This window comes from Littorina saxatilis, linkage group LG6, assembly GCF_037325665.1.
Source record: "Littorina saxatilis isolate snail1 linkage group LG6, US_GU_Lsax_2.0, whole genome shotgun sequence".
Classification (NCBI taxonomy): domain Eukaryota; kingdom Metazoa; phylum Mollusca; class Gastropoda; order Littorinimorpha; family Littorinidae; genus Littorina; species Littorina saxatilis.
The window spans coordinates 30,361,535-30,377,341 of NC_090250.1; the positions used below are offsets into that span (position 1 = coordinate 30,361,535).

General features: G+C 42.6%; 1 protein-coding gene across 1 annotated transcript in view; it reads left to right on the forward strand.

The window, feature by feature from the left end:
* The first annotated feature begins 1,313 nt into the window (after nucleotides 1-1,313).
* LOC138968974 (uncharacterized) overlaps nucleotides 1,314-15,807 on the forward strand; it is a 35,447-nt gene continuing 20,953 nt past the window's right edge. Inside the window, exons 1-4 of the mRNA XM_070341659.1 lie at nucleotides 1,314-1,426; nucleotides 11,775-13,690; nucleotides 14,154-14,383; nucleotides 15,066-15,103. Coding sequence (XP_070197760.1) covers nucleotides 11,776-13,690; nucleotides 14,154-14,383; nucleotides 15,066-15,103 — 2,183 coding nt within the window. The 5' untranslated portion in view covers nucleotides 1,314-1,426; nucleotide 11,775. The remainder of the gene's footprint in view (nucleotides 1,427-11,774; nucleotides 13,691-14,153; nucleotides 14,384-15,065; nucleotides 15,104-15,807) is intronic.

Here is a 15,807-nt window from a genome sequence, read left to right on the forward strand (position 1 = left end):
CGCGTTGTCACCAAGAACGTAAAAAAAAACCCCAGGATATCATCATGATGCCTCTCTAGTACAAAAACCAGGTCTAGGAACTCTTCATCTAAAGTCAGTCAGTATTAGCCCCTCAACACAATCCTCATCTTGTCCCATAGTGATTTCTGCCGCCAAAGAACATGTGGTTCTTAACTCACAAGACGGATTTGTCGTCTTCCATTGCGAAATTCAGATCTACCCCAACTACGTGCATTGATCTGAGCAATAAAATGTAGATGCGATAATCTGCAAACATCTCTTCAACACAATCTGCATCTTGTCCCATCGTGATTTCTGTCGGCAAAGAACATGTGGTTCTCAACTCACAAGACCGATTTGTCATCTTTCAGAAATTCAGATCTGCCCCAAGTACGTGCAATAAAATGTAGAAGCGATAATCTGAAAAAAAATCTTTTCGCGTGAACGCTGCCACGTTGTCATCAGTCCGATGTCTTTTATCCAGAGCAGGGATGAACACACTTTTTCATCAGTAGTTTGTTATGTTTATCCGCAGACTGCTTTCCATTACTTGTCGTCTGTTTTAGCTTGACTCGTGGGGTTCTTCAGCCAGGCAAAAAGTGCTTGTTTACTGACACGTTCTCACGTACGACATGTCGTAAATGCAAGTTCTAACGATTGTTTTTTATTGCACTGATAGAGAATGTCGATATTTGTAAACGTCTGCCATTTCCTAATGTTTATTTCATTATTTTGCATACGGATAAGTAGATAATCTGTTACGACACGAAACGCGTTCTAAATCCGGGAAGGGAGGCTACTCCAACGAAGAAGGGAGGCTACTCCTACGTACTTTCCAAAGTGTGCTCCAGCCTTAAAAATGTTTGTTTTTGAGGTGTTCCGAAGAAACTGCTTTTTGTCATGCGCACTGCGGGCGCTCCAAGACGAGCCGCCCCAAACAACACGTCTCTGGTGTGTGTCTCTCTCTCTCTGTCTGTAGAATACGTCGCTAGCATCCAGATTGCTGGCTTTGGCGCGACGGGTGGGTGTGCGCAGCAGACTACAACTTCAAGCCCGACTGGAAAGCCCTTGGGACATTAATTTTTGTTGGGGGTCCAGTATATCCCTTTAACTGAACAGAGGACAACCACCAAGCACAAGAAGAAACTTCTTCGCGAGAAAGCAAGCTTGTTATCAACATGGAACAACGAAACCTGGTCCATGTTCGCGACCCTTCCCTATCATTGTGATAATTACTTATGTCACTAGTATGCCGTCATGCTGAAATGTTACTATTTAAATCATCGCGAACCGAAAGTTCACTTCCCCGTAACTTAGGTTTCGATTTTGGTTTGGTCTTCATTGCAGTGTCGCTGCACACGAATGCAGCACACACACAGACACCTTGGCCATGAAGCGTCGTGTCAGAGGAAATATTACATACAGGGTAACTACATTCAGTTAATGTTTTCTTTTAATTGTGTTCGAGTGCCGTTGCAGGGAAAGCGACTGTGTCGTTGAGGTGTCAGAGCGATCAATGCTGCCTTTTCAATTTCAGTGTACGAAGTAACTAACTTTAAACTTTTCATGGCAGACAGGCAGGATCTCGGGGAAAAAACAGAGGCTTGTGGCTAGTTCTGACAGGTCAGATTTACTCTTATACTCTTTAAGTGTTGTTGTTGTTGCTGTTGTTGTTGGTGGTGGCAGTAATTTTGTCGTCGTGATTGCACTTAGCTGTCAGACAGATCTGACTGCTCCATTCATTGTAACTGCTATTTATCATTCTTGTTGTGGACATTTTTTGACACATCCGTTATGCTAAGGTTCCAACAGTTTAGGCCTACAGATCGGCGGAATCAAGTTCAGCCTCGACGTTTCAAGAATTTCTTTTTATTTAGGTTAGAACGAACACAACTGTGCTAATTTAAGAGTGGAGCCATTAGTTTGGGGCTTTGGTGACACTGACTTAGACGGATATTAACACGATAAAGCAGTAAGCTTAAATGCGATTTCACTGAATTTTAGACGTGAGTGTCTGTGTCTGTCTTTCATTTATTGTAAAGTACTTTGTAGTTGTTGTTTTTTGCTCTGTTTATTCAAGTAGTTTCACTGTACTTCTTGTGACATGGAATGCCCTGAAAACCCCGGCCCGTTCCGCGAAGAGTACTTTCAGTTCCTTAAAATAGAGTCCACGTTAACATGATGTAGACTTGTTTGTGAGACGGAACCGGCTATTCTCGCCCAGTGAATACTTGAACTTAAATGACTACTCTATAATTTTTTCCTCTCCTACGTTTTATTTGTCACAATGAAACTCTTCAGTGAAGAGTGGTCCCACTGTATACACCGTAAGCAGGTTTCATTTTTCTTTATGAACAGTGCCTTAATCTCCCCTCTTCTCCGCGGAAAGCCACCACCAAGACATAGATCTGAGCATTTCAGTTCATGCCGTTCAGCAGTTTTGCTTTGCTTGAAGACGAAACCTTTTGTGCTCGGTATTTTCAGTAAAAGAATTAGGGTGACCGACAGACACACACACACACTGAACACATTTACACACACACACCGGACACACACACATACACACACACACACACACACACACACACACACACACACACACATACACACTGTCTACCTTTCTGTCTGTCTCTCGGTCTATCTCTCTATCTATCTGTCTGTCTGTATGTCTGTCAATATGACAAGACAGAAGAAAGGAAATCAAAACAGAAAGATCTGCCCGACTTTCTGAACATAGAATTGGTTTTGCTCGATCAGTAGTAATGTACAGACATAGCTGTGCAAGCAAAACTGAAAGTCAGCAGTGAGGCGAAATGTAATCAATAACCTGCCGTGAAAGCAAAGCTGAAAGTCAGCTTTCACGCGAAGTGTAATCAATGCACCCTTCGCCCTTTAGTCGATACGTGACAAAGTGAAAGTAAACAACACTGTGCAAGTATGAAATGTAGTTGGATAACAATACCGATAACTACAAGTCTATAGGCACAGCCGTGAAAGAAAAAAATGTAAACACATTAAACGACACTTATTTACAATTCACACTGTCACGCCGTGGATGGTGGCACGCCTAGTTTTGTCCACCGCTGGAACAACACCCAATTCTTTCCCCCGCACGCGGAAGCAAAATTGTTATCTCGCAAAGGAATTGCCCTGTGAAGGTACGTTGTGGCAAATCACATTATCAAGTATAGATATTCTACAGCAGAATTGCCTAGGCTATATGTATAATATGTAATTTATGTCTTGTTGTGTACTCGTGAACAGTGGCGTTCGATTTTCTGCTGAAGTCCGTGAAAATTATACAGAGAGGTCTCAATTTCGTACAAATTAACCTAGAACTACCATTTAAAGCACTATTTTAATACTCACAGTTTAATCTTCGATACCTTGCAGCCTTGTATGCGCGTTTTTGGGCACCAGCATCGTGGATAAGCTGCTCTAATCTAGCGTTATTTTGTGGTACTCGATTCTCAGTGGGTAAGGTCCCCCGCAGACACCAGATAAGGTCCCCCGCATTTTTGACCAAGCTGCGGGGGATCTTACCCCGTCAAATTTTACTGTTGATCTTTGAACCGATCGTGAGTCTAAACTAAGGTAAGCTTAAACTTAAAAATGAAGAGCAGTATCCACAAGTAGTTTGACTTTGACCAGCAAAAAGATTTAAGCCCTTCTGTTGACCGTGCTTTGTGTTATTTCATCATTTTTAACGTAGGAGACAGTATTTCTGACTTGTCTTGATGACATTTCTTCTCTTATGTAGTACACGAGAGTGTAAATGGTAAGACAACTAGCTGATCCAATGCAAAATAAAGTACTGAACAGTATGATATAAACTTCAATGCTAGAAAGTCTGGTTATCTACTATTTTAAGGCATTAATTTGGAGACACCTACCATGTTGTTCGTCTTGCGGGGGAACGAATTGGGTGTTGTTCCTGCGGTGGAAAAAACTAGGCGTGCCACCATCCACGGCGTGACTGTGTTCAAATGGTTACAGTTAGGATCCTTTTCATTGATTTCTTCTCTGCCTTTAACACCATACAGCCTCACCTGCTAGCCCTTAAGCTTCTAGACTACGATGTCAGCCCCCTACTTATCCTGTGAATTGTGCAGTTTCTGTGCAATATAAAAATTATGATCAAAATTAAATTTCCGAAATCGATTTAAAAACAATTTCATCTTATTCCTTGTCGGTTCCTGATTCCAAAAACATATAGATATGATATATTTGGATTAAAAACACGCTCAGAAAGTTATAACGAAGTGAGGTATAGAAAAGTGTGCTATACAGTACAGCAAAACCACTACCGCGCTGAACAGGCTCGTCAGTTTCACTCCGTTATGCACAAGCGGCGGACTACGGTCATTGTGAAAAAATGCAGTGCGTTCAGTTTCATTCTGTGAGTTCCACAGCTTGACTAAATGTAGTAATTTTGCCTTACGCGACTTGTTATTTCTTAACTTCTTCCCGTCATATGAGCAATAGAGAGTAACTAATATCACTGACATTATGTGCTTGCTACATATGAACGCTAGGCACTGAACTGGTCTTGCACTATATAAGCTGTTATTGAAGGGGAGGTTCATAATCTGAGAATGGAAACAATGAATCCAGAAACTAAAACCCAGATGCACATCTGCGACTCCTGGGGAGTGTGCATGCACACTATCTTGTTCCTGCCTCTTGCCATCTCTGAGGTATGGCGAACACACACACACACACACACACACACTTACTTACATCCGTTCTCATATATATATAAGATAGAAGATAACAATACCGATAACTACAAGTCTATAGGCACAGCCGTGAAAGAAAAAAATGTAAACACATTAAACGACACTTATTTACAATTCACACTGTGTTCAAATGGTTACAGTTAGGATCCTTTTCATTGATTTCTTCTCTGCCTTTAACACCATACAGCCTCACCTGCTAGCCCTTAAGCTTCTAGACTACGATGTCAGCCCCCTACTTATCCTGTGAATTGTGCAGTTTCTGGTAGGTAGATGTCAATCAGCACGCTTTCAAGAAGCAAAGTCCCTTCCCAGACTCACGTCCACGGGTTCCCATCAAGGCACTGTGCTGTCGACATCGCGAGTACTTTTGACTCTATACACGAATGACTGCAGAGTAACAGACGAAACACCAATCATTTAAGTATTCTGATGATTCCGCAATAGAGGATTTATCAAATCGTGACTCCACATACTCTTGTGAGATGGAACATTTTCACATGTGGTGCAAAGAAAATCACTTAGTAAGACCAAAGAACTGGTGATTGATTTTAGGAAGAATCCAGAGATTGTGCCAGACCTGCTCATTGATGGCGCCAAAGTTGAGCGAGCAGTAGAATGCAAGTACCTGGGTACCGTTTTAGATAAGTTAAATTTTACTTCAAACACTGATTTTATTCATAAAAAATGCCAGTAAAGAATATTTTGTCTGCGAAAACTGAGAAACCTTGACGTGAAACCCCGATGTCCTCCAAGCTTTCTACCGCAGTTTCATAAGAATCCGTTTTAACTTTTTACATTTAGTCGAGTTTTGACTAAATGTTTTAGCATAGAGGGGGAATCAAGACGAGGGTCGTGGTGTATGTGTGTGTGTGTGTGTGTGTGTGTGTGTGTTAATATTATAGATCAGTTCCGAGAAAACTTCTGGACCGATCTTCATGAAACTTTACATGAGAGTTCCTGGGTATGATATCCCCAGATCATTTTTTCCCGATAAATGTCTTCGATGACATCATATCCAGCATTTAATGAAACTTGAGGCGGCACTGTCACGCCCTAATTTTTTAACCAAATTGGTTCGACGAAGCCCGGACTTTGGTATTGCATTTCAGCATGGAGGCTTAAAAATTAATGAATGAGTTGGCTCATTAAAGTTGTCATTAAAATAAAATTGTCGCAAACAGATGCAAAATTGATTGCATCGTATTCTTCATCAAATTCTGAATCTAAAAATATATACATATTATTATGTAAAGTTTACTCTTAAAATGTTATCCCAATTAACTAAAATAGGTTAATTAGTGCTTTGATTAAAATGTAAGAAATCGATCCAAAAATGATTTAATCTTATTCTTTATCATTTCCTGATTTCAAAAACATAATTATAGATATGATATGTTTTATTCAAAACAAGCTCAGAAAGTTAAAAAGAATATAGAAAAGCGCGCGTTCCTGCTTACCGCAGTACACTATTGCGCTATTCTGCCTCGTCAATTTCACTTCGTGTTGAACGGGAAAACTGCCGCGGGGATTGACGAAGCTATATTGTCTCGGTTAAAAAAAAAAGCAGTGCGTTCAGTTTTATTCTGTGATTTCACCAGCTTGACTAAATGTAGTAATTTCGCCTTACGCTACTTGTTCGTTTATCTGCTGGTTTGGAAACCTAAGTGTCAAAAACAAGAATGTGTTAGAGAAAGAGGTCAATGTCCGCGGCAAGATAGTGCGTCAGAAACAGCAAAGCCCGAGTTCGTTGTACCAACATCGTGCTGCTTGCAAAGGCATTAAAATTGCAAATGACTGCACGCATGTTATTGCCAAGCACTACGAGCTTTTGCCCTCGGGACAACGATTTCGGGTCCCAAAGTTCAGGACAGTTAGAGCTAAGAACTGTTTTGTTGCAAAGTCAATCGAGTTCTGCAATAAGTAGTTATTCAGGTCTTGCGGTCCAGTCAAATGTTGTTCAGGAAATGTCATTTAGAGTGGGAGAGGAAGGAAGAGAGAGAGAGTGTGAGGGTGTGTGTGCGTTATTATTATCATAAGTCAGTATTATAAGATTTCTGTGATGTTCATAGCTTTGAGTATTTTTGATGTTGGAATGGAAAGTACTATATATGTGATATGACACTGATACAGCTGTACATCCTTCCTTATGTTATAACCTAAATATATACCTGAATGATGTGATGTTGTTTGGATCTGGATTCATTTTTGAGCAACTTTTAACATATATATATAATACTAGAGGAATACCCGGCTTCGCCGGGGTGAATCGCGAGACAGAGACAGACAGCGTGGCGGTTCATCACAATCACCTCTGCAAGCGAAGTCCTGTCAAACGGGATTGAGCATTTTAGAGCTTATTTCTTAGCCCTATATTATCTGTTGTGGCTTCTCAAATGCCAGAACATACAGACAGACGAAAGCCGCTAGACCCCATCACAAACAGAACTCTACAATCAACAGGTTTTTTCCCACACACACACACACACAAACACACACACAGAGAAACCGATATATATATATGTATATCTATATCTATAAATATATAGAGATAGGTGAGAGTGTATTTTTTGCGTGGCTATAAATTGATTCGACCTTTTCACTTTGACAGTAAGAACAACTTACGGGTGCAAGGGAAGCGTTCTGGACAGCGCAGTGACATTCTAAAAATAGTACCTCAGAAACGGGAATTTGGGGTGAACGGCGCGACAGAGACAGACAGCGTGGCGGTTCACCACAATCACCTTTGAAAGGCGAAGTCCTGTCAAACGGGATTGAGAATTTTTGAGCTTATTTCTTAGCCCTATATCATCTGCTGTGGCTTCTCACATGCCAGAACATACAGACAGACAAAAGCCGCTAGACCCCATCACAAACAGAACTCTATAATACATAGGTTTTTGCCCACACACACACACAAACACACACACACACAGAGAAGCCGTATATATATATGCATATCTGTATCTATAAATATATAGAGATAGGTGAGAGTGTATTTTTCGCGTGGCTATAAATTGATTCGACCTTTTCACTTTGACAGTAAGAACAACTTACGGGTGCAAGGGAAGCGTTGTGGACAGCGCAGTGGACAGCGCAGTGACATTCTAAAAATAATAGTAACTTACAACTGAACGGGAAAGCCACACGAAGGAAGGGAGATAAACGCCAAACACTGGAGAAGATAAGGAAGAGTTACTTATAATGGTGAAATGAACCCAAAAACGAAAATGAGTTCAGCGCTGCGCGCTGAGAGCACGTGTTGAAATATCTCATCGATGATATTGTGTCCGGGGTGTAGCTGAATACGGTGTCCAAATTTGAAAAAGATCCACCGAGAACTTTGGCGTTGTGATGTGGTGTAGCGGCTATGGTGTGTCGGTATGGGGGCCCGGGTAAGCTGAGGTGGAACCAAAATAGCTGAGGTGGAACCAAAATCGGTTCCGCGCTGCGCGCTGAGAGCACGTGTTGAAATATCGACCAGGTTGTGTCGTGTCCCGGGTCTACTTGAATATGCCCACCAAATTTGAAGCAGATCCATCGAGAACTTTGGCCGTGCATCGCGCACAGACAGATACACACACACACACACAGACACACAGACACACAGACACAAGTCGTATATATATATAGATATATATATTATATTGATTCCATGCGCCTATGAGCCCGCGCCTCTGCTTGTGACGTCATGTGATATGAATGGAGCCAGAGAAAGGGAGAGTGAGAGAGAGAGAGGGAGATTTGTTTTGATATTAATTGTCGTCTTAATCTTGACTATGATGAGTGGACTATTTGCCCCTCGATATTTTATTTATGTTCTTACGTTTTATGTTGTTTATTGTAATGCTGTATACACCACACCTGAGTTTCTCCTCGTTGAGATAATAAAGTGTTCTATGTCTATGTCTAACATGTTAAAAAAAAAAAAATCATTTTACAAACCCGTTATTCAAGATATAGAATACAGACTTATAATTCTTACCAAGAAACATCTTAACTACTTTTCATTTTAACAAATTCCACAGAGCATTATCAACTCAACCCCACCCCCTGCCCTCCTCTCCTTATTTTTTGTTTCTTTCTTTCCTCTTTTTGAAAGCGGACAAACACTCAAGTCCTTAATGGCTCAAAACCGTAGGACTTTTAATATTAATTTTAACTTATGTCTAAAATGGTTGAACTGTGTTAACCTTTCTTGTAAAGAGTTTATCGGATGTTTGTCCTTCTTGTTGTTGACGTCAATCTGACATTGCGAAAGTGGCAGGCAACGTGCTTGTCAACTGAAACGCCGTTAGATATTTCTCTTTTGTGTTTTAACATGTGTGAAGGGGTTGTTTAAAGAATAAGCATTTGTTCACACCAAGGGGAATCTTCTATCTTATCTATACATATAAAAAAAGAGAGTGTCTGTCTGTGTGTGTGTGTGTGTGTCTGTCTGTCTGTGGTCGCCATACCTCAGAGATGGCAAAAGATAAGCACAAGATATTTTGCATGCACACTGCCCTGGACCCACAAATGTGCACCTGGGTTTTAGTTTCTCCAGACATTGTTTCCTTCCTCGGATAAATACCCTCCCCATCTATCAATACAGTCTATATAGTGCAAGGGAGGTAAGTCATGCTTTGTCACCCACGGAAGGGAGGTAACTCTCATCAAAACAGTATACCGTGTCATTCTCAAGGGTTACCCCCCGCCCACTATCATCCCGCCGCCCCCCCCCCCCCCACACACACACACAGGCTAACCCTGCCCCCTGCTCCCCCTCCCTGCCTTCCAGATCATCGCGAATAATGTTTACGAAACGATCGCCTCAGTGAAAGATCACGAGAATTTACAGATTTCTCTCCCCTGTTCAAAAAGGTATGACGCGCTCACTCATGAGGTATGCGTGCTTTGATCAGACGGTAACTACAGTGGGTGTGAGAAGGGGTAAACAAATCACGAAGAACACGTTGAACCAAATAGAAACTTGCCTTGCCTATACATCCAAATGTATGAGCTCACACTGTCATTTTGGATTGGATTGGATTGGATTGGATTGGATAAGATTTTACAGTCCAGTGAGGTTACCCTCATGGAAATTCGGGCTGCTTTCTCCCCGGGGAAAGCGAGCTGCCATACATACGGCGCTACCCATATTTTTTTTTCTTTTCCTGCATGCGTGTATTCATGTTTCCTGAGACTTAATGCCGTGTCAGATGGAATTTTTTTACTTTATTCCAAGTCCCACGGGTATTTGATGGACATTTTTATCTATGCCTATACAATTTTGCCAGGAAAGACCCTTTTGTCAATCGTGGGATCTTTAACGTGCACACCCCAATGTAGTGTACACGAAGGGACCTCGGTTTTTCGTCTCATCCGAAAGACTAGCACTTGAACCCACCACCTAGGTTAGGAAAGAGGGGAGAAAATTGCGGCCTGACCCAGGCCTGAACACGCAACCTCTCGCTTCCGAGCGCAAGTGCGTTACCACTCGGCCACCCAGTCCCTATCCACATTTTTCTTATCCACATTGGAATAAGATTCGAGAGGTTTCTGAGAGAGGGGAGAGCAGAAACACCCGGGCGAAGCCGGGCCTGACTGCTAGTATATATATAAGAATGGATGTAAGTATGTGTGTGTGTGTGTGTGTGTGGTCGCCATACCTCAGAGATGGCAAGAGGCAGGAACAAGATGGTGTGCATGCACACTCCCCAGGAGTCGCAGATGTGCATCTGGGTTTTAGTTTCTGGATTCATTGTTTCCTTTCACAGATTATAAACCTCCCCTTCAATAACAGCTTATATAGTGCAAGACCAGTTCAGTGCCTAGCATTCATATGTAGCAAGCACATAATATCAGTGATATTAGTTACTCTCTATTGCTCCTATGACGGGAAGAAATTAAGAAAGAAAAATGACCGGACAGTTACGGAAATTTCTAGAAGCGAAGGGAGGTAACTCTTACTTGGTTATACATTGAAGGGAGGTAACTCTGATTATGCAGGCATTTTTGATGGGGAGGTCAGAAACATCCGGGCAATTAATGTATAAACCAAATAAGAGGGGAGATCAGCAACACCCGGGCGAAGCAGGGCCTGACTGCTAGTGAATAATAAACACAAAGAGACGGAAGGTACAACACTGTGAACCTGAAATGTTTCGAAGGAACAGAACGCCGTAAAACCTAACAATCGCGTATCAATCACAGCATGAATTCGCAGGTTTTAGAAAACAAACCAGTTGCATTTCAGTCAACCGCATGCACAAATCAAGCTCGAGGCATGAGCTATGACCGGCACGGTTGGCCTAGTGGGAAGGCGTCCGCCCCGTGATTGGGAGGTCGTGGGTTCGAACCCCGGCCGGGTCATTACCCCTAAGACTTTAAAATTGGCAATCTAGTGGCTGCTCCGCCTGGCGTATGGTATTATGGGGTTAGTGCTAGGACTGGTTGGTCCGGTGTCAGAATAATGTGACTGCATGGGTGAGACATGAAGCCTGGGTGCTGCGACTTCTGTCTTGTGTGTGGCGCACGTTATATGTCAAAGCAGCACCGCCCTGATATGGCCCTTCGTGGTCGGCTGGGCGTTAAGCAAACAAACAAACAAAACAAGCATGAGCCATGTTTAACTGTGGAGCTCCACATTATTTCATTATTGAAATGACTGTTTGGGGCCTTTTCGACAAACGTGAAGAAAATTACATCGTCACTGCCTCTGTCTTGTGAATTATCAGAATCAAGTTACCCCTGTTTCGTCTGTTATTTTATAGTTGTCGTCCCTTAAATCACCAGAGGAGGTTTAGTAACATTTTAAATGTCCTTGATATATCCGAGAGAATGCGTTTAGTTTACTACTTCGAATAATAACGTACGATTGCTTAATTTAGAAAGTACGATTCATGTGATTCCTTCATGTGCCCATGGTCGATAAAATAAATTACTTATTGCATAAGCAACTGTGCGTATTTATATATTATATATTTCAAGGAAAACCACACGCACCAGAACATTTTTTTCTTGCGAAATTAATGCCTGTTTTCGTTCTATTATCAGAATGAAGTGTCAGAACTGTCAGGAGCCTCTTGAAGACAGCGCCGCCTTCTGTCCAGAATGTGGGACTCAACGGCCAGCGAACCGCACGTGTATACACTGCGGGTCGCCGGTCAAGGTGAAGCAGAAGTTCTGCTCAGTCTGTGGGAAGTCCCCCGAGCTGACGTGTCAGTGTGGAGCCACTCTGAAACCCGAGCAGAAGTTCTGCAAAGGCTGCGGCAAGAAAGTTGAACAGTCGTCCAAGAAACCTGTGTGCCCAGAGTGTGGAGCGGCTATCGAGGATCAGGGACCGTTTTGCCCTGATTGTGGAGCAGCAATAGCTAACACTTCCGTTACTTCCACTACTGGTACCAGTGAGCCACCAGAGGGAGAAGCTGGTGAGGTCGAGAAGATTCGGTCAGACGATAATGTCGAAGAGCCGTCAGTGACGGAAACCAAGATCACAGAACCAGTTTCTGAAGGAGCTAGCACCACACATGTATGTGCTGAGATCAGAAAAGCGACAGCAAGCGATGGCGATGCGGAGGAACTGACAAGTGAGGATGACGATGATGATGATGATGATGATGAGGAGGAGGAGGAGGAGTCGGAGACTGAAGACGTTGAAGTCAAACAGCCGGCAGAAGGCGGTGATGACGTCGAGGAACAGGTGCCGGAGGACCATGACTCGAAGCAACTGGCGGCAAAAACCAAAGATTGTGAAGTCAAAGAACCGACTGAAGGTGGTGATGACGTCGAGGAACAGGTGGCCGAGGACCTTGACTCAAAGCAACTGGCAGCAAAAACCAAAGATGGTGAAGTCAAAGAACCGACTGAAGGTGGTGATGACGTCGAGGGACAGGTGCCCGAGGACCTTGACTCGAAGCAGCTGGTGGTAAAAACCAAAGACGGTGAAGTCAAAAAACCGACTGAAGGTGGTGATGACGTCGAGGAACAGGTGCCCGAGGACCTTGACTCGAAGCAACTGGCGGCAAAAACCGAAGATGGTGAAGTCAAAGAATCAGCTGCAAACCGTGCTGATGGGAAAGAATCGACAACTCGGGAGGAGGGCGGTGAAGAGTTATTGGATAAGACCGGAGGCTCTGAGGCCAAGGAAGAGGACACTGGTGGTACTGGCGTTAATGGGAAAGTAGATGGAGGTGCTGACGTCACAGGTGTTCCTGAAGAAAAAGATAAAATAATGCAGGATGCAGATGGCAAGAAAGAGGCTTTTGTTCAAAGTGATACAGGGGAAACAAAACCCGAAACACCAACAGCAGAGGTCGAGCCAGTATCGACGAATGAAGAAACTGTTGACAAAGCAACTTCCGAGACAGGACATGAAACAAACGAGGACAAAGAGGCTGACTCAAGCACCACTAGCGACGAGCAGACACCAGCTTCTGCATTACGCCCAGGAGATACTGAGCAGCTGCGGGCGTCAGAGAACAACACACAGGCAGAAGACCAGAGAGAAGACAACCTTCAAAAACCACCTGAAGATGAAGAATCACACGGGGACACGGAAGTCAACGGAGCGAGACAACTCGCAACTGAAAATGACCGGGATGGACAAGATGACTCACCACCTGGTGGCACGACAGAACCATCTGACAAACAACCCGTTCCAGTCCAGGACGAGCAACCACCCATTGCCCTACCAAGCGAAGAAACTCCGCCTGAAAACAACCAGGGTGTACCCTCAGGGCCAGACAGTGAAGTTCCAGGTGATACTAACTTGGACCAACAGAAGAAGAAAGAAGAGGCAGCAGCTGTCAACAACGTAGAGAAAACACAACAACCAGTAACAGATGGTGCTGGTGTGGCTGTACAAACGCAGCAAGCGGCGGAACCCGTGGCAAAGCCGCCTGAAAAGACCCCAATCCAAGAAACAGGCGGCGGGGCATCTGTCCAGGCTGGCGGGACTGCATCAGAAACAGGTACTTGAAGATGTATTTACAAGAGTTTACACAAATATTGCACTTTATCATACAGAAACACTCTTCGGAGTTTACTGAAGGCTTTAAAAAATATGTAATCACATATGCCATTGGTTTCTATATCGAGTCTCTTGTATTGTAAGTGCGCCCTGACTTGATCTATTCTCTCGCATTCCTCATTTTAGAGATATTTTACTTTTCCTCTCCTTTCCGTTATCCGTTCTTTTTCCCTTTTTTTCATTCTTCTTCAACTTCATATCCTTCCTTGGTGTTCTTTTTCATGTTCTTTCCCTATCAGGGAGAGCTGTGCCCGAGTAGTTTGTTAAGTGAAAATAAATCGCGTGGTTATAGAAAACAATGTAGTTTTAGAAATGCATGCTTTCCCTGTCTTTCAAGTTTTATCATATTTTATAACCCTTTGTTATCCTTTCAGTTTCTAATAGTATACTTTGAACGGTTTTAGATGGCGATCAAGAAATAGGAGCAACGGGATCGTCGTCAAATCCGAACAGCAAAACCGATAACACTAAAGGGGAAGATACCACTGACGATGATGTTGGCGATAATGATGCTTTTGATGACGATGGCGCAGGATCTTCAAAGTCAAGAGAAGGCAGCCAGCACAGAGGTCGAGGGGAGAAAGGGAAAGCGCGTCCCAAGAAACCATCGGCCAAAGAGAGAAAAAGACAAAGGGTACGTCTCCTTCCTTAGAGCAAGGAATATCTTGATGTAGAAACAATCAAACAAATGATAATTCTGTTACCTGTAATCAGAAACCTCTAAAACAAACACCATTAGTGGCTTTTAAGAAATTAAATACATCAAATAATTTCAAATCTGCACACAGTCAAGATGCTGATTTTTGGTGTTTCCTAGTGGAGGGATGGTCCAATCCTATGCAAAAGCCTGGCCAGCTGTTAGATGGTGAGCCTAATTGTTTACAAGGGATGTACTGTGCCTCAAGATACCTTACTTCTCGTGCGGAGAATCCTGCATATCACGATTGATAGGCTTGTATCAGGAATTTCTGGATCTTTCCATATAGAAACATACCAAAACATTATCACCCTTTCTGCTTCTTGCGCAGATATTTGTATTTGATGTCACCCATGACAATGGAAGCATTTGCGATTTTTGTGTATGTCCCGAAGGAAGAATGGACAGATGGTACGTGGCGTACCTGGTCGTTTTTACGGAAAAGGAAGTATGTATCACAAATGAACACATAATAAGTCCTAACATTATTTTTTGAGGGCTCTGTATACAAATTTAAGTAATAGGATTGTATGTATCAGCCATTAGAAATTTTACCCTTGAGAATAAAGCAGAGTTTTAAGATTTTCAGATTACTAATCCTAATTGAAATTTGTTACAGAAACGGGAAAAAAAGCAACAGCAGCAACCTGCCCAAGCGTAAGTTATAAATATCCGCCTATGGTGCAATGGTACATGTTTCTGACCTTGTTTGCAAGGCGGATTTTAAATCTCGTTGAAGTACACCTTTTGCTTTTTATATATATTTAATGTGAGAAATCGGACGATGCAAGAAAAATACCATGTTTTAAAAATCTAGGTATGATAAAAGAAATAAGCGACCTTCTGTTTTGAAAATCTGCGGCATCGAGCAATACAATATACATGTATCATCTTTTCAAACAGTGAGAGTATGTCAGTTTTATTTAGGATTTTTCGTTGATTTCAAGAGTATGCTTACTCTTTTTATGCAGCGTCGAAACCTGTTCAGCAAACTAATAAGCTTATTCGCTCTGATTTTGCCGAAGAATGAATAGCACGATAAATGCTCGTAGAACTTTCACGAAGATACATACAGATTTCCTCATTTGTGCATACAATCACTTAAAGTGATAATGTCCAGGGACTCAACTGTCTCTCATCGCCCCAAGAGCTATACAGTTAAGGTTGAGGGTTGTAAAATTGTATGTGACCACACACCAGGAATACCTTAAAAAGAAACGTTTCAGCGCTCAGTTACTCAAATTGAAAACGGCTGTGTTTTGAGTGGGCATTCCAGACTGTAATTCTCATTGTGACTCCTTTTTGCGCCAGTCATAATTTTCGTCCTACCTTTCGACCCTGAGTGTACCTAGTGATACAGA